The sequence below is a fragment of the Lissotriton vulgaris genome, chromosome 5 (assembly GCF_964263255.1).
Source record: "Lissotriton vulgaris chromosome 5, aLisVul1.2, whole genome shotgun sequence".
Classification (NCBI taxonomy): Eukaryota; Metazoa; Chordata; class Amphibia; order Caudata; family Salamandridae; genus Lissotriton; species Lissotriton vulgaris.
The window spans coordinates 84742396-84766463 of NC_141693.1; the positions used below are offsets into that span (position 1 = coordinate 84742396).

Below are 24068 nucleotides of genomic sequence, written 5' to 3' on the forward strand. Positions count from 1 at the left end.
ACGCTTGATGTCAATAGCTTGTACCCGAGCATTCCGCATGAAATGGGAATCAGAGCCTGTAGGCACTTCCTGAGGAATAGGTCAATATCCTACCTTTTTCACACCGAGATGATTCTCGACATGGCATATACCTGTCTTACCCAGAATTTTTTTCTTTTCAATGGCTCTATATATTATCAGAAACTTGGGACGGCGATAGGCACCTGCTTCGCCCCCAGCTTTGCCGGGTTATATCTGGGCTGGTGGGAGGAGGAGGTGGTCAGAACCTTACCACAGTACCAGACGGGGGTCAGAACCAGGCTGCGGTACATAGATGATATTTTTATTGTGTGGGAGGGAAGCAAAGATGAAGCCACTGAGTTTGTCAAATGCTTAAATGTTAATGAGCTGAACCTCTCATTTACCAGCCATATTGAAAAAGAAACCATTGACTTCCTGGATCTTAAAGTCAAAGTGGAGAAAGATAAACTGATCACAACTCTGCACAGGAAGGAAACGGCTGGAAACAGCCTGCTCCATGTGCAGAGCTGTCATCCCAGCAGCCGTATTAATTCAATCCCTTTGTGTGAATTACTTCGAGCCAAAAGAAACTGTACAGGAAAGGAAGATTTCTAAATTGAGGCTACTATAATGTGTGAAAGATTTAGACAAAGAGGATACAGTAATAAGTGCATTAATACTGCAAGAGACCTAGTTAACAAAAAAGAAAGATGTGATCTGATTACTGAGAAAACCAATGACAAAACTGAGGAAACGGTCACCTCTAGGTTTATTACTGATTATAACCTACAGTCCAGAGATGTAAGGGTAGCTATCACTAAATTCTGGGATGTCTTGAAAATTGACAAAGATGTGGCGAAAGGTATCCTTGATTACCCACAGGTAACATACTGCAGAAACAAATCACTTAAAGACATGATCTGCAAGACACTCGTCCCAATCCCCAGCAGGATAAATCCTGTACATGGATTTTACATTTGTGGGAAATGTAAGGCCTGCAAATACAGCACCAATCTTAAAGAAGTTAAATTGTCAACCCACTGCAAGCCCTTTAAGATTCAGAAACACTTCTCATGTCTCACCAAATACGCGGTATATGCACTTAAATGTCCCTGCAATAAGTTTTACATAGGGAGCACTATCCACCCCGCTAAGAAAAGAGTACTGGAGCATTTGCGGGCAATCAAAAATCTTGACAAACAGTACCCAGTGGCAAGACACTTTGCCAGCTACCACAAAAGTAACAACTGCCTCATCTCCTACTTTGTCCTTGACCATGTACCAGTTAGGGAGAGAGGGGGTGATAGATTACAGGAGCTGAGAAGGTTGGAGTCCCGATTAATCATCAAATATCACACACTACAACCCAATGGCTATAATTGTGACAAAGTTTTACCAGTGCACTTAGGTTGAAATGCATTTAGACCTTGGATGTTAAACCAGAAGGTTTTCTTTTAATGTTTTTCACTGTTATATTGTTTATGCTGCAGTATTTATACTCTAGGCTTTTAACAGGTATTATGTATGAGCTATCATCATGTATGAATGAATTTGGCACTCACTTAATTTTATTTTCACCTTATTCCAGGCCACATTGGAGTCTCTATAGGAGAGTTTTAGACACAGCGAGGAGTGACACTCACTGTACGATGGAACACTGAATGAATCATGAGGATGCCTGACGATTGACGCTCTTTTGAGCGATGCACCATCAGGCCCACTTGGGCCTCAAGTATGACCTATGCACGGCCCACTGGGGCTTAACGATTAAATATAATCAAATTAATGTTGTACCCAACTGAATGCCAGTTCAGGCTGAGATCATTAAAAAGCATTAATATGCATATGACACGCTAAGGGGCGAGACTGAGCACAGACTGAATGTTGAGACCAGAGAATTTGAATTTGAATTTGAAGGGATTTGTATAGCGCTCGTACACCTGGCGGTTTCTTGGCGCTAACTGGCAACTGCTACTCAGCGGGTCGGAAAGGGGAAAAGGTGAGCATTCAGGATGGGAAGGCTTGGGTGAAGAGGAAAGTCTTGAGGTCTCTACGGAAGAGGGGGTACTGGGTGCAGGTTCTGAGGGACAATGGGAGAGAGTTCCAGAAGGCTGGACCCGTGGTAGCAAATTTTGAACCACCCCACTTCTTCCGTTTGAAGCGGGGAACCAAGAGAAGGTGGTGAGAAGAGGATCGGAGGTCTTGTGAGGGAGTGTAAGATTGAATGGCCGAGTTAATGAAGGAAGGGGCAGAGCCTGTCCGGGCTTTAAAAATGGTGCAGCCGAGCTTGAATAAGACGCGTTGCCGGACAGGGAGCCAGTGCAGGGAAAAGAGAAGGGGGGTTACATGGTGTGATTTAGAAAGGTTAAAAACCAGCCGAGCGGCCTGGTTTTGAACAAGCTGGAGACGTCTCATAAGGTAGTCGGGCATGCCATGGTAGAGGATATTGCCATAATCTAGGCGAGATGTTACCATGGCTAGAAGAATTAGTTTGAGCGCTTCTGGGGCGAAAAATCGAGAGACTCTGCGGATAGTCCTGAGTGAAAGAAAGGCTGAGGAAACCACAGCGGAAACTTGAGAATGTAGGGAGAGTTGGTTATTGATTTTGAATCCGAGGGTTTTGACAGAGGACACAGGAGTGGGAGGGGAACCTAGTGAGGGGGGCCAGAAGGAAAAGGTCCAGGGACTGGAGCAACCACCTGTCAACACCAACTCCGTTTTATCGGGGTTGAGCTTCAGGTGGTTGAAGTTCATCCAGTCCTGGATGAAGGTCATAATGGACTGAACTTTGGACATAGACTCGGGGGTAGAGGAAAGGGAAAAAATGAGCTGGAGATCGTCTGCGTAATTATACACAGAGACCTCCAGTTGCTGTAAAGCAAAGATGTGGGGGGCAATGTAAAGGTTAAATAAAAGGGGGGACAAAGAGGAGCCCTGGGGGACACCACACTGGATGGGTTGAAATTCCGCAGAGAACTCTCCCAGACGAACCGCTTGAGTACGGCCGCTCAAAAAGGAGTCTAACCATAGTAGGGCTGTTCCTCTGATTCCCGCCGCTTCGACACGTGAAAGTAAGATGGTATGATCCACCGTGTCGAATGCGGCGGAGAGATCTAAAAGGATCAGGGCCTGATGTTGATTGGTATCCATTCCTTGTCGGAGGTTGTCCAGAACCGATGTTATAACGGACTCAGTTGAGTGGGCCGGGCGGAAGCCGGCCTGTCTTGGAACCAACACACCATGACTTTCCACGAACTCGCTCAGGGTTTTTACCACGTGCCGTTCCAATACCTTAGCCAGGTAAGGCAAGAGGGAGATTGGGCGGAAGTTGACTGGATCGGAGGGTTCCGCTCCGGGTTTTTTTAGGATCGGAACGATCACTGCCGATTTGAGTGCAGGGGTAACGATGCCCTGAGCCAGCGAGCTGTTTAGGAGCACTAAAGGTGGTGAGGGGCAGTGAGTGTAAATCTGCTTTAGGATGTAGGCGGGGCAGGGGTCCAGCGGGGAGCCGGACTTGACCAGCGGGAGAATGGAGAGGAATGAGTCGGTCAAGAGGGGAGGAATTGAGTCCAGATGTGCAGTGACTGGAGGACGGCGGGGGTCAGTGAAGGTCTGGGATGGAGAGGGAATTTTACTTTTGATTTTATTGATTTTGTCCAGGAAAAAGTGATTGAGCGAGTCGCATAGTGTTTGAGAAGGTGAAGGTTTGAGTGACGCTCTGTCGGAAAAGGCAAGATCCTGGATGATAGAAAAAATTTCTCTTGGCCGATTCTCCGCGAGTTGGATTTTAGAGGAGAAATAGCTTTTCTTTGTGTCTAGTATGGCTTTCTTGTACTGAATGTGAAGTTCAGTATAACGTTTTTTAGCAGTAGGGCAGTAGTTCCGTCTCCATTGTCGTTCAGCTTGGCGGAGAGTAAGTTTTTGGTTCTTTAGGTCGTCTGAGAACCAGCGGATTGCATCTTTGGGGCATTTGGTTGCGATGCGTTTTAAAGGAGCGATGGCATCGCACCCGACCCGCAGCCAGTTGGTGATAGCTTCTGCCTGCCCAGAGGAAGGCAGCGCGGTCAGGTCAGGGCTGGAGGAAGAAAGGAGAGTCGATAGGGCTTCGATGTCAACACGATTCCATGAGCGCGCCCAGACATTTCTAGCAGAGGTGGGCTTAAGCGGTGGAACAGGGGATAGGGAAAAGGTGATTAGTGAATGATCTGACCATGAACACAGGGAAATCAAAAGGGAATTGACCGGGCAATGGCGTTGCCAGATTTGGTCCAGGATGTGTCCCAACCTGTGCGTGGGAGTATTGACAGCTGATGTGAAGTTGAGCGACAGAAGAGAGTCTGAGAACTCCTTGGACGTAGCGCATTCCGCGGGGTTGGAGGGCCAGAAGTTAAAATCTCCCAGAACTATTATGGAGGCGTGGTTAACAACCAAAGTCGCCATTAGGTCTTGAAAAGAGGGGAGGAAGGTTTGGGGGGAGGACGGGGGTCTGTACACAAGGACACAAGTTAGCGGGGGGGTAAAGGAAAGAGAGCGAACCACTAGGCAGTCTGAGATTCCCATGGAGGGGGAGACCAGAGGCTGGAAAGTGAGTTCCTTGCGGTCGATCAGAGAACTTCCACCCATAAACTTTTAGTGATATTGATAGTACATTTAGCATGAATTTTAATGCTTTGTAGCTGTAATATCATTTATCGAATGCATATCGCTCTAATCGAATTGTATATCTCTTCATGAAATTTATGTTCCGACATGCTTGATTGACAGCCACGAGTCTGTCTTCTAGCTCCTACAATGATGCCAAAATGGGAATATGTTGTTTATGTCCACTAAGGGTGAGAGTCACATGTTTTGTATATGTAACTTTATTTGTTCTCATACTCGCACTCGTAACAAAGGAGACTTGATCTCTGAAACGGGTCGAGTTTTGCTGCTGACATTAAAGCACGCTTAACCAAAGGATTGTGGCCTGGACTTCGTTTTCTTTTATATGCTGGTAAAACGATTTTTGTTGGATATATCTATATATATATATATATATACATATATTTATGCTCCAAGCTATATACCGAAATGCGTAGATCTTTAACATCTGCCCTTTACCACAATCAAAGAGAATGTAAGATAAATAAAAGAAAAATTGCAAAATACGACCTTGGGAGTGCGACCCGGTTGCTTCTCCGATTGTTTCCAGCAGGAAAGCAAAGTGGAATGCGGTCCGTTCCCACCTCTACCCACATGGGATATAAACTGTGTTAATGTTTTTTAATGAATTGAGCACCCACTGGGGAAATAATTTTTTCTGCACTACAACACCCAGGAGGCCGAGGTGCGGCCACGCCCCTTTGAGGGCAGGTGTTCGGCATATATTTGAAACTGCAACAATTCAATTTTTTTGCACAAACACGCCACAGAAGAAGGGATTGGGTATTCTCAAAACGCGTTTGGCGATCTGAATATGAGATGTGGTGCATGGGATCGTCTGCCACCAGCATGCTGAAAATAAACCCTGTGTGTTTTACTGAACTTCCAGTGTGGCCTTCTTCAATGGGGTTTCTGGTTTGATGGATGTAAATCGGCTGCTCCCGGTCGCGAAGAAGGCCCCCCGTGGAACTACGGGTCTGAGTCGGCACCAACCGGTGCCATGACGGCAAGAATGGAAGGGAATGAGCACTATTCCAGTGCGTGCTCACGCCGACACCGTTTCCAGCAGGAAAGCAAAGTGGCATGCGGCCCGTTCCCTCCTCTACCCACATGGGATATAAACTGTGTTAATTTTTTTAAATGAATTGAGCACCCACTGGGGAACTAATTTTTTCTGCACTACAACACCCAGGAGGCCGAGGTGCGGCCACGCCCCTTTGAGGGCAGGTGTTCGGCATATATTTGAAACTGCAACAATTCAATTTTTTTGCACAAACACGCCACAGAAGAAGGGATTGGGTATTCCCGAAACGCGTTTGGCGATCTGAATATGAGATGTGGTGCATGGGATCGTCTGCCACCAGCATGCTGAAAATAAACCCTGTATGTTTTACTGAACTTCCAGTGTGGCCTTCTTCAATGGGGTTTCTGGTTTGATGGATATATATATATATATATATATATATATATATATATATATATATATATATATATATATATATATATATATATATATATATGACTCCTACGAATCTCTCGGCGTCTCAAGCTTGCACGCCAGCAAACAGAAGGAAGACGGACCACGGTAATTCAGCATCAGAAAGATTTTATTCGATACACAGAAAGCAGCTACGCGTTTCTGGCAAATTATGCCCTTGATCACGCTCCCACCTCTACTCACATGGGATACATACATACCCAGTGGCCAGACATTTCGAAATTGCACACAACAAGAACCCAGAAGGCCTTACATACTTTGTCATAGATAGGGTCCCTCCCCAACGAAGAGGTGGTGACAGGGAAGGGCTCCTCCATAAACTTGAGACCCGTTATATCATCTTGCTGGACAGCAAGATGCCCGACGGGCTCAATAAGAGTGAAGATTGCCATACTTACCTTTAACCCGGTCTGATTATTAGTAATTCCATTCTGAACCAATTCTGCATTAACTAACTACTATTCTTCTTTGCAACTAATTTTTTAAGTAAACTTCCTTTTCCTCCACACAGACTACTTTTGAATTATGAAATATTTTATCACTTTTTTATGTCATTGGGCACACTTTTTTTATTCCACACTGGTAGCACTTTATGAGTATATATGCGTGATGTTGCAATTACAACCAATATGCACTGAACCTCTAGCGATTTGTGCACAAGTGAATGAATTGCCCACATGGGCATTATCAATAACATGTATTTTTATCATTATGAATTGATTTTAGAAAACATTGTATTTGATCAACATGTTTTTAATTGATTTTATTGTTGTTTTTATTTATAAAACATACGGTTAACAATTTTAACATGTTTACAACCTCAGCCAATTTTACCGTAAAATGAGCTGTACACACTACGTGCATAACCAAAAGCTGTTATTGTAAGTTCGGTGCCAACAAAATCAATTCTGTGTATTTATACAGCTAAACTGCACTTTAATGTATTTTACTGTCAGTATATCATGTTGGTTTTAATGATTTTGCCAATATCGTAATGCATTTGTCATAGTATGTTTACTATTTCCATCACGCACTTTGCACTTTAAAAATGGTGGCCAGGCCCCATGACTGCGTCATGTGATCAAGGCTTTTGGTAGCCGAAACGCGTCATGGCAGACTGGTGTTGGGCGCAATAAAACTTTAACACCAAGATTTGGGTCTCGTCTCGTCACTACGTCGATTTGACTGCATGTTCTGTGGTTGAGAAAGTTGAGGACGATTCATACCGCATATATATATATATATATATATATTACCTACTGGCGGTCGCCAGTAGGTAGTTATAGTTAGGATAATTTTCAATGTTAAATCTCAACATTCTATTTTGAATAACTTTGGCGCCGGTTGACGAATCTGCCTGAAATTTTCAGGAAAATGGTCTCATGGCGGTCCGGTCCTTCCCTGAAAGTTTGGGGGGGATTCGTCAAGCGGGGGCCGAGATAAAAGGGGGGTCCCAAAACGCGTTTTCCCCATGTTAATTTCCATAGGGCGGTCGATTTCACTTTTAGCCCGAACGGCTGAATGGATTTCCACCAAACTTGGCAAAATTGTAGGGACTGGTAGCCCGATGTGCCTTTGCTATGTCTCAAGATATGTGCTCCAGTGGATTTTGAGTAATTTAGGTTCAAAAAAATATATATATCTATAGCCGCGCTCCCGTGCGCGCACGGGAGTGCGCTCCAGGCGCGACACGCGACTTGCGCGCAGGAAGCTGATTGGATCTCAGTTGTCTGTAAACATTCTAAACAGTGCGGAGCGGCCGCCATCTTGTGTCTCGGTAAAATCGAGACACAAGGGGTTTGAAAAAAAAAGGGGCAAATGACCATAAGGGGGAAGAGTAGACCCCCTCTGACCCCCTAGGTTTGATGTAGGGACTAAAATAGGGTCCTGCAGGGCATTAAAATTTTTTTTTCGTTTTGCGCGGGGATATGCGCTCTCCCGTGCGCGCACGGGAGTGCGCTCCAGGCGCGACACGCGACTTGCGCGCAGGAAGCTGATTGGATCATAAGGGGGAAGAGTAGACCCCCTCTGACCCCCTAAATCCAGGACTATATTTATGAAGGCCTTGCGCTGTTAGTTTTGCGCTTCCTGTGCGTCAATTTTTGTGACGCATCAGCGGTGTAAAAAAATGCGCATTGTTATGCAATATTTAAAAAGTGACGCATCTATCTAGATGCGTCACTTTTTAAATATAGTGCAACGAGGTACATTTTATTACACTGCTGGTGTTATGCGTCACTTTTCTGTGCGCACTCCTTATGACGTTCCAGATGTGTCATATTTAATGTATGACGAATCATGTTGCAGATACAATATGGCGCAGAGTTTTAAAAAGTGACCCATGTACCTAGATGCGTCACTTTTTAAAAATAGCGTCAGGTATAATGTATGCAGAGGGGGTGTTCTCCCGCAAAAAGCTTTGTAATAGCGACGCAGTGAAATCTTTGAGATTTCACTGCGTCAGTTTTAGGATGCTGTTGCGTCAAAATCTTGTGCCTGCTTTACAGCAGGTGTTAGACTGAGGCAAGACCTTTCATATGCTGCTTTCCCCATTTGAAAGGACACATTACTGGAGTTGCGTCACTTTTGTGACGCACTCCAGCAATGCGTTACTTGGAATGTCATAAGGAGTGCGCACAGAAAAGTGACGCATTGCACCAGTAGTGTAAAAAAATGTGTTGCGTTGCGTTATATTTAAAAAGTGAGGTATCTAGGTAGATGGGTCACTTTTTAAAATCAAGCGCCACATTATATCTGCGTGAGGTATAATGCATGCAGAGGGGGTGTTCCCCCACAAAAAGCTTTGTAATAGCGACGCAGTGAAATGTTTGAGATTTCACTGCGTCACTTTTAGGATGCTGTTGCATCCTTTAAATATAGTGCAACGAGGCACATTTTATTACACTGCTGGTGTGATGCGTCACTTTTCTGTACACAGTCCTTATGACATTCCAGATGTGTCATATTTAATGTATGACGAATCATGTTGCAAGGAGTTACAGATACGTCAGTATTTCTGACATATGTGTAAACATAAAAGTGATGCGAGGCCGGCGCAAAATTTTGACGCAATAGCATCCTAAAAGTGACGCAGGGAAATCTCATAGATTTCAGTACGTTGTTATTACCAAGCTTTTTGCGAGGGATTGCCCCCTCTGCATACATTATACCTGATGCAGATACAATATGGCGCAGAGTTTTAAAAAGTGACCCATGTACCTAGATGCGTCACTTTTTAAAAAATAGTGTCAGGTATAATGCATGCAGAGGGGGTGTTCCTTGCAAAAAGCTTGGTAATAATGACGCAGTGCGTCACTTTTAGGATGCAGTTGCGCCAAAATCTTGCGCCTGCTTCACAGCAAACCTTTCACATGGTGCTTTTTCCATGTGAAAGGACACATTACTGGAGTTGCGTCACTTTTGTGACGCACTCCTGCAATGCGTTACTTTTGTGTTTAGAGATATGTCAGAAATACTGACATATCTGTAACTCCTTGCGAATTGATTAGTCATATATTAAATATGACATATGTGGAATGTCATAAGGAGTGCGTCCAGATAAGTGACGCATCGCTATTTTCACGTAGCGATGCGTCACTTTTCAGAAATGAGGCCTCCAGTTTATTCACTGTGTCATAAATTTCTTTTCTAACACTCACCTTCTTTCAGTCCTCCTACTTCACTTCCTTTCACCTCTCATACCTTTCTGTTCTTTCTTACTCATTCTCCTTTCAATTATCAATGCACTATATTTCACTTACTCTTCATTTTTTAAGATTATAGCTCTTTGATGAGAATTGGAGGTAGTTCTGAAAAGAACTTTTGGTTTTCTTCTTTTAACTGAAGAGGAACAAAAACAGGGAATAGAAACTGCTCAACAGGAGCAAAAAGAAAAGAAAAAAATTAGGGGTGGGAAGGGCAGTGATGGTTCTCTAATGCCCGAACCATGAGCAGGACACTTTGCTCCCCATAGGTGAGGAGTTGATTGCAGTATCTGCATCTGACGACCCCATGGTTGAATGCAGGTTGGATGTTTGCTACCTGCCCCTGAGATTGTTCTCTTCCAGAAGAAGTTGCTCCTCCTGTTGATGTAGAGGCCCCACCTCTGGGAACCTCCTGTGCCAGAGCCCTGACACTTTCTCGGGCAAAATTCTGGGGGTGCCTGGTCTCCACATGGCGAATCATGGTGAAGTTGCCAAAAGAGTATTTTTTTTGGGGGTTACCCCGTGACAGGACCTTTTTGCAGATCCTGCACTCTACTTTTGGTGCATTCACCTTCTTCTGGTCTGCTGGAAATTTAAAGAATTTCCAGATGAAATGTCCCTTCACCTTTGGGGTAGGTGGCTCTTCATCAATGAAGTCATCTTCACTGCTGGATGATCTGGCAGCCATGATGAATCCAGGAATATGGAGCAGCAAAAAAGGCAGGTCTTTCAGTCACAAAAGTGAAAGAAGAAGTGAAGGAAATGGGTGGGGATTTCATTCATTGTAAAAAAAAACTGTTAGCAACCAATGAAAAGTGTTATTTTAGGGTCACATGACCTGACGCGCTTACGATGCGCGCTCGGGTGCACTTCCGGGTGCGTTTACGCAGCGCGATCGTAGGCGCTTCCGGGGCGCACACGTGGCGCGATCGTAGGCGCTTTTGCGTGCGTTTAGGCGCCGCGCACGTATGCGCTTCCGAGGGCACGTACGTTGCGCGCCGAAGTGACGTCATCAATCTTTAATAGAAATGCATAATCATTTTCCATATTAAAAAAAACAAATTTTATTTGTATGGTACGAAATGTTTTGCATTATTATTAACTTTTCATTCATATTTTTTTTTCACGAACGACAGTTGCGCTCTGGGTGCGCTTTCAGATGAGCTCTCGGAGAAGCTTACAGGAGAGCTTAGCTGAAAGCTTCCCGGAGCGCGCACCCAGAGCGCAAAAAAAAAAAATTATAAAAAAAATGAATACTTAAAAAAAACAGCAAATTGTAAAAAAAAAAAAGGTTAGAAACTCGATATACAAAGGAATTAGCATTTAAAAAACCTATGAAATACAATGAAAAAACCATAGGTTTCACACCAGTTATAGTTAGGAATTAGCATTTAAAAAACCTTTGAAATTCACTGAAAAAACCATAGGTTTCACACCAGTTATAGTTAGGAATTAGCATTTAAAAAACCTATTAAATTCACTGAAAAAACCATAGGTTTCACACCAGTTATAGTTAGCTGGAAATTTTACTGATATAAAACCATTGAAATTCCCACGTTATAGTTAGTCGGACTCACTATAACTTGCGCGTGCAATGCACTGCTGATGACGTCACATATTACATCACTCATGACATGGTCAGTGACATCACTCATGACATCACTGATGACACCATCCAGTGAATATGTGTCTTTCTGAAAAATAAATATTAGTGAGTTATGTTTAAATATTTAAATACATATATTAGTGTTTCACTTTGTGTATAAGTGGCTACATGTGTTGATAAGTAGCTACATGCGTATGTATATGGGTTATTTGATATTTTTATTAGTATTAGTATGAGTGTCTATATGGTTTGGTGGAGGTATTACTTAGCACATAGATGCATGAGTGACTGACTCTTTGTTTGTATGTGTTTTGAAGACAGCATATGTACAGGACTGTATGGGTGGATGAGTGTCTATATGTGTTTGTTAGTGAGTGAATGACTGTCTCACTAGTGTCTTTATCAGTAACTACATATGTTTTAATCTAGTATATATGAATATTGATGTATATAAGTGAGTATATGTGAGAGTAAGAGATTGTAAGATTTCCTGTTTAAATAAGTATGTGTTTCTATAAGTGATTGTTTAAGAGAATAAATATGTGTAATTTTCAATAGAAGTAAGGTGGAAGTGTGTGTATAACTCTATTTTCAAATAAATGGTTGTTCAATAGTTTATTTGCACGTGTGAATATGTGTGTGAGTAACTTTTGGATGAATGTCGGTGTGTAACAGAATGTATAGGTGTATCTCTTCATATGATGAGTGAGTATATGTATGAGTGACTATATAGAACTGTTGGTGAATGAGTGGATGAGTATATAGATAGTGGAAGTACAGAATTGCTTGTTGTAACTGATATAGGTATGTCCATTTTTTAAAAATTTCAGTTTCTATTTTTGAATATGTGTCTCAAGGGTTACTTTACACTGAGAGGAGGTCTGTCACTGTGTCACAAGGATGGTGTCATCAGTGATGTCATGAGTGATGTCACTGACCATGTCATGAGTGATGTAATATGTGACGTCATCAGCAGTGCATTGCACGCGCAAGTTATAGTGAGTCCGACTAACTATAACGTGGGAATTTCAATGGTTTTATATCAGTAAAATTTCCAGCTAACTATAACTGGTGTGAAACCTATGGTTTTTTCAGTGAATTTAATAGGTTTTTTAAATGCTAATTCCTAACTATAACTGGTGTGAAACCTATGGTTTTTTCAGTGAATATATATATATGTATATATATATATATATATATATATATATATATATATATGTATATATATATATATATATATACATATATATATATATATATATATATATATATATGCGGTATATATATATATACACACATATATATATATATATATATATACATATATATATATACACACACACACATATATATATATATATATATATATATATATATATATACACACACACACATATATATATATATATATATATATATATATATATATATATATATATATATATATATATATATATATATATATATATATATATATATATATATATATATATATATATATATATATATATATATATATATATATGCAAAACGCAATCCCACCTCGCCACATCCAAAGGCAAGGAAAACAGGTACCGACCACCAGGTGAAATTTTCAAATATTGCAGTGCTTTTTTTCATGATTCAAAGTTCAGAGCAACCAGTCGATAAATGGCTAGTGCCCAGCATGACGCGTTTCGACCATTTCCTCACGGTCTTGGTCACATGACGCGCCGTTGACTTGAATAAATTTAAATAGTGACCATCTACCACACCCTCAATTAGCAGAGCAAAAACACACCAGGTAGCAATGAACGTAAGCAACAGACAACATAGACTCCATGGATACCCTGAATACAGTGATTCAAGTAAAACCAAAGTTGATAAGCTTTCAAAAATACAAAATGCAATAAAATCATACCATATTGTTTGATTCTTATGCCTAATCCTTGATGTACAAAACATTCCATAGTCAAGGAAAAACCTCTCCATCAATGAGTATAAAGTGCTGGTACTAAAGTGTTGCATACTACCTAAAGTGCTGATGCTAAAGTGCTAGTGCAAAAAGTACAAGTAAAGACATACCTTAAATTCAATTACACATATTTGGTCAAATATGGATAAAAAGCGCTTCAAGGCTGATTCAGATGGGGATTGGTTTGGCATAATGCCTCAAGGTGCACCTCTGCATTTGCCCACTTCTTGTGTAGGTGTACACCACTTGGTGCCAGAAAAATACCATGTTAGCTATTGTTGTCATTTCTTTTATACAAATGACACGCGTTCCTCTCAATCACACATCTCCGTGCCAGGCAGATAAAACCAGTACAGACTTTTAAAGAGTGAGGCCCTTAAATCATGTTTCCTCTTGTGAACTATCTGAACTTTTTGTGTTTTTTAATCAACAGTGAGCCATGGGATATTCACATGACCTGAACAAAACCAACAGACTGTCCGTGACAGAGCATGGACTTGCAGTATGTAACAGTATAGAATATATGTCAAGAACTTTTCACGATAACTCCTAGCCTTTGTTACACAGCGCTGGTAAATTTGCTCAATGAGTCAGTAAATGTTCTGCATAGACCTGTGGATGCTCTAGAAGTCACGAGATCACATCCTGGCAGTAGCTGGGATAACAGCAACATCTGCATCAGTCAGAGATTTGCTATTAATATCAGATGTGGCACCAGTTGCATTGCCAACCCCTCCCATGTATATCTTCCTGTTTTCCCCAAAAACATCTTTTCATCAGCGAAAGATCTGGGTTGTAACCGGCCAACGGTGGACCCTTCCAAAGAGGCATTCCACCCACTAGGACGGAATGTATCAAACCTTATTATGAGCGAGAGTTCCGCTGTCACGCTGCAAGGAGACGGCAATCCTCCATCCTTTCAGTCACATGAGCCGCTCTTTGAAGCTTTGCCACAATTAGGACATTTTTAAGGCGCATCTCATTGAGAGTCAAAACCACGTACGCCACAGTATTATACGGAGGGTGAGTGGAAGGAAATGAAAGGATTAGCGTGCTTCCCGGACAGTGTTTTTCTAGCTGCGACTTAAGAGCGAAGAGAGGAGACGAGGACACCGAGAGTGACTTCGCTGGCTGCTAAACACTTCCAGATAGTTTCCAGGGATACCAAACCAGTTAGAGAAGTGCTAACCTTTAAACAGAAGCCGGATTGTTGATGCACCTGAATCTACAAAATTATTTGATAAACTAAGGCATAAATTTGCAAATGGTACAATTGGTCTTGCCTACCAGGTCAGGTCTTTATATACTAGCTTGAGATTGCTAAGCTGGTACTCACTGGGCTAAGGTTTTTAGCATTCCTCGAATCTAGAAAGGTAATTCACTGTATTTCCTGACTCCACATATACTACATAAGCCTTGTTTCTTTGTAAGAGGTGTTGCGATAAGTGAATTATGATAGCAGGAAAGGTCATCAATTTTGAACTCTTGAGGGAGAAGGAGTTATCTTTTAAAGCATGGTTGACGACAATGACAACAGTCCCTCAGTTTCAAACTAACCAGCAATTTGTTCCAGAGGATGGATCAATCCTGGCTGGGGCCAAAATGTAAAAAAGAAATAGCAAGATGTCATATAGCGATATTAGCAGGTTATAGGAAGTGATATTTAGGCTTGTTTGGCATAGTCTTGCCTAGTTACCCAAGCCAGGGGTTCAAGGGAGATACGGAATAAGATTGATGAAAGGGGCAGCCCTGCCTGGTACCTCTAGTTACTGGGATGGAGTGGGGTGGAAGTCTGTTGATTGTGACGTCCTGGTCAGGAGACTGCTCTCCCCTCGCGCAGCTCCGTCCTTGAGTCTCTGCCCCCTGTGCCTTTCTGGTTCCAGGTAGGCGTTCGAGGCCCTCCTCCACCCGCAGGCTCCTGCCTGAGCCTCATCCCTGGTGGTCCAGTGGGAGCCTTGCTCTTCCTCTGGTCCTCTCTGGCTGCCTTTTATATCTTTTTATATCTATATTTCCTTTTTTCCTGTCTGTGCCTTTTTGCCTAATTTTGCCATTTTCTTCCTCCTGTCTTGTGTTTTTGCTGTTTGTTTTTACTGTTTGCCTTTTTCCTTTTATGCCTTCCCTGCCGCTGCTGCCCCTGTGGCCCCTCCCCCCTGCATGTTCCCACTCCTCCCTACCAGCTGCTCTCCCTCCCCCTCCTACTTAATGGCGGACGCTGTGCAGCAGCGCCGCTGGTGTGCCAAAGGCAATCCTGTCTGTGCCCGTACGTGACCCAACCGCTACCTGCGCCATGGACCCTGGTCCTTCGACACCCTGCTGCTATGACATCAGCACTCTCCACACACTCAACCCTGGGCACAACAACAACTGCCAGCTCTCGACGTCGAGCAACTCCCAAGGCGCATTCTCCTGTCGACACGGCCACCGCACCTTCACTCACCTCCGGGCCCAGACAGCTACCACTAACCCACGGACGCCAATGCACCCAAACACCTCAGCTGCATCCTCCTTAATGTATGCTCCCTACACAGACATGCACTAGAAATATGGGACCTCCTCAACACCCTCAAACCCAACGTCTCCTTCTTCACAGAGACCTGGACCAATGCCAGCTCCACTCCCAACATCGCAACAGCCATCCCTGACAGGTACAAGATCCTGAGGAAAGACCGCCTTAACCACACTGAAGGAGGCCTTGCCATCGTCCACAAAATCGCCCTCCGACTGACAACCTCCATCTCGAATGACGCCTCGCCCACCATGGAACACATACATTTCCAGATCCAGCCCAACCCCAGAACAACTCTATGCGGAAGCCATGCCCACAGACCACACGGACCTCGCTCCCGATTCACAAACACCATCGCAGACTACATCACACCCCACGCCCTAGCCTCCATGAACTATGCACTGCTCGTAGACCTGAATTTCCACCTCGATAACCTCAGTGACCCCCAACTCCACCGCCCTCCTAGAGAACCTTTCCAACATCGGACTGAAGCAACTCGTCACTACCCCCACCCACACGGCGGGACACACCCTCGACTCTATCTTCACCAGAGGAAACAACATTTGCTTGAGCCACACCACGCAACCTCTCTGGACGGACCACCACTGCGTCCATTTCTCCTACTACAAACCCACTGCACACATGCCAATGCCACGCCCCTGCACAGAAACTGGAGCAAGATCACCGAAAAACACCTCACCTCCGCCTTCAGCGGCACTCCTCCCCGAACAACGACCAACGCCAACTCTTCAGCCAACAACCTCCACCAATGGATCGCAGGCTGCGCAAACATGCTCACCCCCTTCCAGGACTCCGGCAGACAACACAACACGAAAGCCACCTGGTTCACCGTGGACCTATGAGAATCCAAGAACTTGTGTCGACGACTAGAGAAAGCATGAAGGAATGCGCAAAACCTCAAAAGCATGTACCGCCTACTGGGCTGCCAGAAGGCACACTAGCAACTCATCAGATCTACGAAGAGTAACTTCATTCAGGACAAAATCTTCTCCAACTCCCACAATGCCAAGGAACTCTTGAGCATCATACAGGACTTCACCACAGGATGTGGAGAAGTGTGGCTCACTGGTTAGAAGCGGCAGACCCTGAAGCAGTGGTCAGGCCCGGGACCAGGGTTCAATTCCCGACGCGGCAGGGTCTTGGGCTCAATGTCCGCGGACTCGATGATTCTCGCCTCGGTGCCTACTCTAATCATGGGTCCCACTTTGCAACTCTGGGCAATAGCTTGCTTAATCTCCACAACGGCGCCAACAGTGCTGGGATGCCTGGCTTCACCTTGGGGGTGCCCAGGAGAGGGCATCCCACATGGAAAGCCAGGAAGGGTTCCACAGCGGTATACAGTGCCAGGATGCCCCGAGATGGGGCGGCAGTGCGCTTTACAAGTATACACACACACCAGACCCCACAGAGAAACCTCTGATGTCCCTCCTTCCCATGACCTCTGCAACAAACTCAGATCCTTCTTCCACCACAAGATCAAGACACTCTACGACAACTTTGACGGCCAAGATCAAGGATTCGACCCAACACCATCCACCAGAGACGCCACCTAGCCGACCCTCCTCACCTAGACCCATGCCACCACTGAAGACACTGCAAAGACATTGAAGAGCATCCACTCCGGAGCACCCACTGACCCCTGCCCGCCGCACATCTTCCACAGAGCTGTCTCCACCATCGCTCCGGAACTACGAAAGACAATCAAATGCACCCTCGACACAGGCACGTTCCCCGATGACTGGAAAGGCACCGAAGTCAAACCTTTCCTCAAGAAGCCCTACCCTGACCCAATGGACCTCAAGAACTACAGGCCCAGCTCTCTCCTCCCCTTCGCCAGAAAAGTCACTGAGAAAATCATCAACACCCAGCTAATGCACTTCATTGAATCCAACAACATCCTCGACTCAACCCAATATAGATTCTGCAGCAACCAGAGAACCGAGATTGCCCTCCTAGCCGCCACAGACGGCATCTGTGCACTCCTCGATCAAGGCCATACTGCAGCCATCATCCTACTCGACTTCTCGGCAGCTTTCAACACCATCTCCCACAGCACACTAGCAGCCAGACTATACGGTGTCGGCATACAGGGAACTGTCTTAGACTTGATCCGCTCCTCCCTCTCCAGCAGAACACAAAGAATAAGACTCCCGCCCTTCCTGTCTGAACCCACAGAGATCAGATATGGAGTACCCCATGGATCTGCCCTCAGCCCCATGCTCTTCAATATATACATGGCCCCCCTTACATTTATCGTCAGAAAACATGAACTCAGCATAGTATCCTACAACGATGACACCCAGCTCATCCTCTCCCTCACCAAGGAACCCAACACCACCAGGCACAGTTTCCAGGAAGGAATGAGGGACGTCGCATCCTGGATGAGCAGTTGCTGCCTCAAGCTCAACTCAGAGAAAACAGAAGTCCTCATCCTCAGATCAACCCTCAGCTCGTGGGACGACACCTGGTGGCCCTTGGAAACCCTCCCACCCCCACGGATCACACCAGCAACCTCTGCACTATACTAGACTCCTATCTCACCATGAACCGACGTATCCTCCAAATGTTTCAACACCCTCTGCATACTCCGCAAGACCTTCAAATGGATTCCCACCGAATCCAGGAAGACCGTCACTCACACACTCATCATCCGCAGGCTGGACTACGGGAACACCTTGTATACCGGCATCAACAAATCTCTCCTTCACAAACTCCAGACCGTTCATAACACCGCAGCCAGACTTGCCATCAGTCTCCCACATCACAAACACATCACCCAGCACCTCCGAGTCCTCTACTGGCTCCCTGTCAGAAAAAGAGTGACTTTCAAGCTGCTCACAAAAGCCTATAAAGCCCTAGAGAACACCGTACCTCAACGAAAGAATCTCCTTCCACGCCCCCAAGAGAAACCTCAGCTCCGCTGACCTAGCCCTGGCCAAAATCCCACGCATCCGCAGAGCCAGAATGGGAGGCAGATACTTCTCCTACATCGCGGCCAAGACCTGGAACAAACTCCCGTTCAGCATCAGATGAAGCCCAACACTGCAAGCCTTCAGAAAGGACCTCAAGACCTGGCTCTTCGGATGACCTCAGAGCTGCCCGAACTTCTTCCCTCCAGCGCCTTGAGACCCTCACTGGTGATAGATGCACTATATAAATCCCTAATTGATTGATTGATTGATTCTCATCAATGGTCTCGGGTTCAAAAAAAGGACCCAATATAGGAAGCCCAATAGTATCCCAATTCTGGCTAGTGCGACAAAGAAGAAGTCTCATACCAACAAATCACATACTTTAGTAGCATCTGGGAACACTGCCACAACATCTTGTAGTGGATCCAGCTGTTGTATAAGGGACAAATGAGTGAGTAGGTTGTGGGCAGTGGGTCTACCAGGCATAAACTCTGATTAGTTTGACAAAGCAATGTCAGGCATTAATTGTAGTAGTCTATCTCCAAGGACCTTATTTTGTTGCCAACATTAATAAGCGAGAGTGGTCCTTATCAGGCACAGTGCTCCTGAGTGTTCAAAAGAGTTAACAGGAAGGCTCTTGAAGTAACGTGGGAGGACACCAGTGGCTTGCCCTTCCTCGTACAGGATGTGCAGTACTGCCAGTAGCTATCACTTCTTACAAATAGTTTCCGAAATAACGTATAAGTCTGAGCCTCGCAGTGCTTTTCTTCGGCCTCATTGGACCAACCTCCATTTGCAGGAGATGGATCCCGATCTTCCTGATGGTTGTACTACAGAATATCAACCCCAGAATATCCTAGTACAGGAATATCGAGGATGAAATACCATGTTAAAAAATATGTCAAAATATGAAAAGGTAAGTGCACATATGGAAGCGTAGATTTACTATTCCTAAATCTACATCTCTGTACCTTAAAGATATATGTCTATCCCCAAGGTACATGTATGTGGAGTTAGATACAGAAAATCTTGACACAGTATCCCATTAATAATCTGGTGTTGATATTCAGTGTTCACACCCTTCCTGACAGCTTCTGCATGTTGGACTTTGCGGTCATTAATAGGAAGCACCTCCAAGAGGTAGCATTAAAATCCAATCAGATTGTTGAGTGGTGGCCAGCCTCGTGGTACCTGGAGCACGCTCCCCATCCTCCTACGGCAGACCCAAGACCTACTTACCTTCAGGAGACTACTCAAGACCTGGCTCTTCGAGCAGTAGCAGCACCCTCCCCCTAGCATCCTGAGACCCTCACGGTAGTGCGCTTTACAAATTTCATGATTGATTGATGATTTATTGATGGTACAGCATCAAGCCTGAACAACGATATTATACTTCTAGTGCAAATCTTTGGCCTCTAGAGAATGTTCTGTCACCTGAGTGCAGAATATTGGGCCATGAAGCAGGCCATATCTGATATATCTGATGTGGACCATCTCTCTCACTCGCTGTCACTCTAACACCCTCCACCGCCTCCACTATTTCTCATTCTGGCTAGGCCTATCTCTCTTTCGCACCCTCACTCCTTCTCTCTCATTTATTTCTCTATAGCTTTCTATTCCTGTATTTAACCAGCTCTGTCCCAGTATATCCCTCTCTGAACTGCGAGTCCACAACACTGACAGAAGCACACACTACTAAAACTAAGTGAATTAACACAGCACAACACCAAACCACAGCAGCACAACACCACTGCCTGAGTCACTCACAGACTGAGAGGAACCTCAGCCTTCTCATCTCTTCTAAGTTGTTTATCTGAGATGCCACCTTGTTGATTTCAAGCTCAAGGGGAGCCTTGACCGCTTCACCTCTTCTAAGTTTATCTCTGAGATGCCACCTTGTTGATTTCAAGCATCAGGGGAACCTTGGCCTTCTTACCTCTTCTATCTGAAATGCCTCCTTGTTGATTTCAAGCTCAAGGGGAGCCTTGACCTCTTCACCTCTTCTAAGTTGGCCACCTTAGATGCCACCTTGTTGATTTCAAGCATCAGGGGGAGCATTGACCTCCTTACCTCTTCTAAGTTGGTCATCTGAGATGACACCTTATTGATGTATGCGTGCACCTTCATTAAGTCCATACTGTACAGGGTCCCTTCCAGCAGGTCGACCATGGACTGCAGCTGCAAAGCACAAAGAACAGAGTTAAGTTTACAAAGAATACCTCCCATCCGGGTCAGCAGTCAGCTAAAATGAATGACTTAGAGACAGCTGCAAAGAAAAACAAGGTCTGAGGATGAAGGCCTGAGACATCTTATGTTTGTCCGAATTGGGAAAATAAACATATTGTTTACATACATGTCACATGCCTGTCCTATGCATTAGAACCTACAGCTCTGCATCTGTTAGCAAATGTGTTCTGAATCTAACAGTGCAAGATGCACACTTGCTTTGTACACTATAAAGTAGGCAAGTGTGAGAATAGAAATGCAGTGCCTTGTTTCCATATATTTAAACAGACTCCCTATATTTATTATAATAAGGGATCCTACCTGATGCGATTGTGCACCTGGTGGTGGACGTCAGTGAAGGCAGGAGCCTGTTATTGGAGCATGGTCGGGGAAAGCTTGAAATGTGTGTACAACAGAAACTCTGGGCAGTTGGAATACGTTCTAATGATTTAGGGAAACGTGTAAAGTCAAGAGAGAATTGCTACCCTTTGCAGAATTACTCATTCTTGCTGGATGTATGAGCAGAGTGTCAAGACCGAGTCACCCTTCCTGGCCGGCGGAATACTCGGTGGAACCCTTTAGTGAAGAACGTTTATGTCCACTATGGGAAGAAGGCTTCCGGAGTGACTGAAACTTACTTCTCCTGAAATATATGAAATAGTATACCAGTCTCTGATGAAATAGAGAAGAACATGTCTTCTATTGCCCTCCTGGTGTGTTATACACGTATCTAAATGCAATTCGGTCCTGAAGAAGGTGGTGACATAAGGTGAAATACCACCGATAACGCGCGTCGACTGTCAGAGAGTCCGGTCTACAAATATAGAGACTTCGCTGGTGCATTTAGGTCGTCTTGGTTTTTTTCCGGATTGGTGTATGATGACTGTATGGTTTGTAGTGTGAGATGCTAGTAGAGAGTGTGATATAGTAGGTCAAATGGAGTTGAGATGTTTTGAGGAATAAGTATTTTAAATCTGAAAATTAATTTGTATAATGCTATAATTGAAAAATGTGCAATTCAGTGTATGGTATGAAGAAATTAATAAATATCTGTTTTGTAATAAATATCGAATAATTAAGTCTGGGTGGTAAACTCCGCTCCGCTCGCAGAGTTGGCTGAGTTTTCCGCACTCTAAGTTACGCAGCCTCTGGGAGTTCTGAAAAACTCTGCTTCAAGTTGCGGAGCGGCGTATTTTTTCTCACTCGCATTCGTCAACGTCAGGTTGGCCAGCGTGCGCAAGGACAAACCACCTCCGGGCGAGATTTTTCCTCGTTCACGATCGTCAACATCAAGTTGGCGAGCGCGAGGGTGGAAAATCAACCTCCCGGCGAAATTTCTCAACGTGGCGGTCAGATTTCTCATTGCAAGTGGTCGCGTATGCTCGCGACCGCTCGCGTTGAGAAACTGCACGCTCGCGTTGAGAAAGCTGCAGCTCGAGTACAAATCTATTTGAGCAGCAGAAATGAAGATGCGCCCGCTTGCGCTGTGCATAATGCCGTTCGCGATGATTGCACAGTGCAGAAAAGCACCTGGCACTGACAATCACCGCAAGCTACATTTATCCAAAGAAACTCCATCGCTTGTGGAGTTCTGCGTAGCGCAGCGGTGTTCCGCTAACTCCGTCCAGGGATACAAATAATGGATCTTCCAAAGAATGATAAAAAGAACAAAGACATAAACAAAATATGGCAAAGTAATATACTATATATGAACACAAAAACATAGTGTGGTCTGGGTTTGTGGAGTTTGCTCCTTTGTGAAAGAGATTGAGGCAGGTAGGACCACATATTATAATTCTTTATGTGTTTTCCTCCCTACTCCTATGCCTTTAGTGGAGGGGAAGATGTATTTTATGGCAGACTCCCAATATGCAATTTTTGTTTTCCCCCTCCTCTGAGAGACAGCTGGAAGACTGATTAGACAGCCACTTTCTTACACTATTTCTCTTGGGGGTGGTGACATCAGGCAGGCGGGAGTCTCAGTGACGTCATCACCGTCATTGACTGGAGACATCACTGCCGAGGCTCTTTGTGAGGGCCACACGTTCCAGAGTGATCTTCCTGATACTGTTGGTCCCCTATAAACGGGTGACATCAGGAAAGCTGGGTTGAGAACAAGGAGGTGTTCCAAGGTCCGCACATCAGGGGTAAGGGACTGTTTTTGGACGTGTGTAGGCCGCTGAGGGAGTAACTAATAGTGCCTCTGTCACCTAGTGCTGCCTAGAGCCTCTTCCTGCGCATACAAAAAGGACAGGGCATTATGTGGGCCGGGTCTCACCGGTGCTGAGCACCAGCAGTTTTTTAAAGGGGACCTTGAAACGGGTCTCTATCGGGCTCTGTTTTGTGCCTTGGCACAGGCGGTCCGTTTTTTTTTCCCGACTGCGGTGACAGCAGGCGCATCGATGTGCGGGCGCTCACACTGCTCACTTCTCACTAGTGGAGAAGTTATGGCATGACGTCTTGCCGGGTGAGCGTTGTAGGCGGAAGGTAAATCCTTTAAAGAGAGTCCTTTCCTCTCTGGAATTCCCTTCTCTATTTGAAACTCAGGAGCAGCAGCATTGTCGTGGTGTCACCAGGGCTTTAAGTGGAAGCTTTTTCAACATAATATAAAAGCCATAGTTGCTGCTTATTTATCTTATACAACTAACAACCATTGACAAAGCCAATAGTCCTGCATTGTTGTAGGTATGATGTTACTTGTTGTATCATATATCTGGATGCAATGACAGAAACAGCAAAATACGAGTTGGGCGGCACACTATGCGAAGGACAGATTTTTAGCTTAAGTGTTTTTAAGCCACACCCTTAGTTACATTGGCTACGCCCCTTTGAGAGACCCCCCAGTTTTTTCATCCACTTAAAGCAATGGAAAAGGACAAAGCCTTGGTTAAGCCATCACCCTGACGACAACATTATTTTATGTTTTCAGATATTGCTCATACGTGACTTATTCCAAACTCTGCACGCATGAGCGTGATGTACACAATTGGGCTGTCTCCC

General features: G+C 44.6%; 1 protein-coding gene across 2 annotated transcripts in view; it reads right to left on the reverse strand.

Moving 5' to 3' along the window:
• OLFML2A (olfactomedin like 2A) overlaps positions 1-24068 on the reverse strand; it is a 231359-nt gene that overhangs the window by 74524 nt on the left and 132767 nt on the right. For both annotated transcript variants that reach the window (XM_086920948.1, XM_086920949.1), the window contains one exon: positions 20913-21020. In XM_086920948.1, the coding sequence (XP_086777074.1) occupies positions 20913-21020 (108 nt within the window). The remainder of the gene's footprint in view (positions 1-20912; positions 21021-24068) is intronic.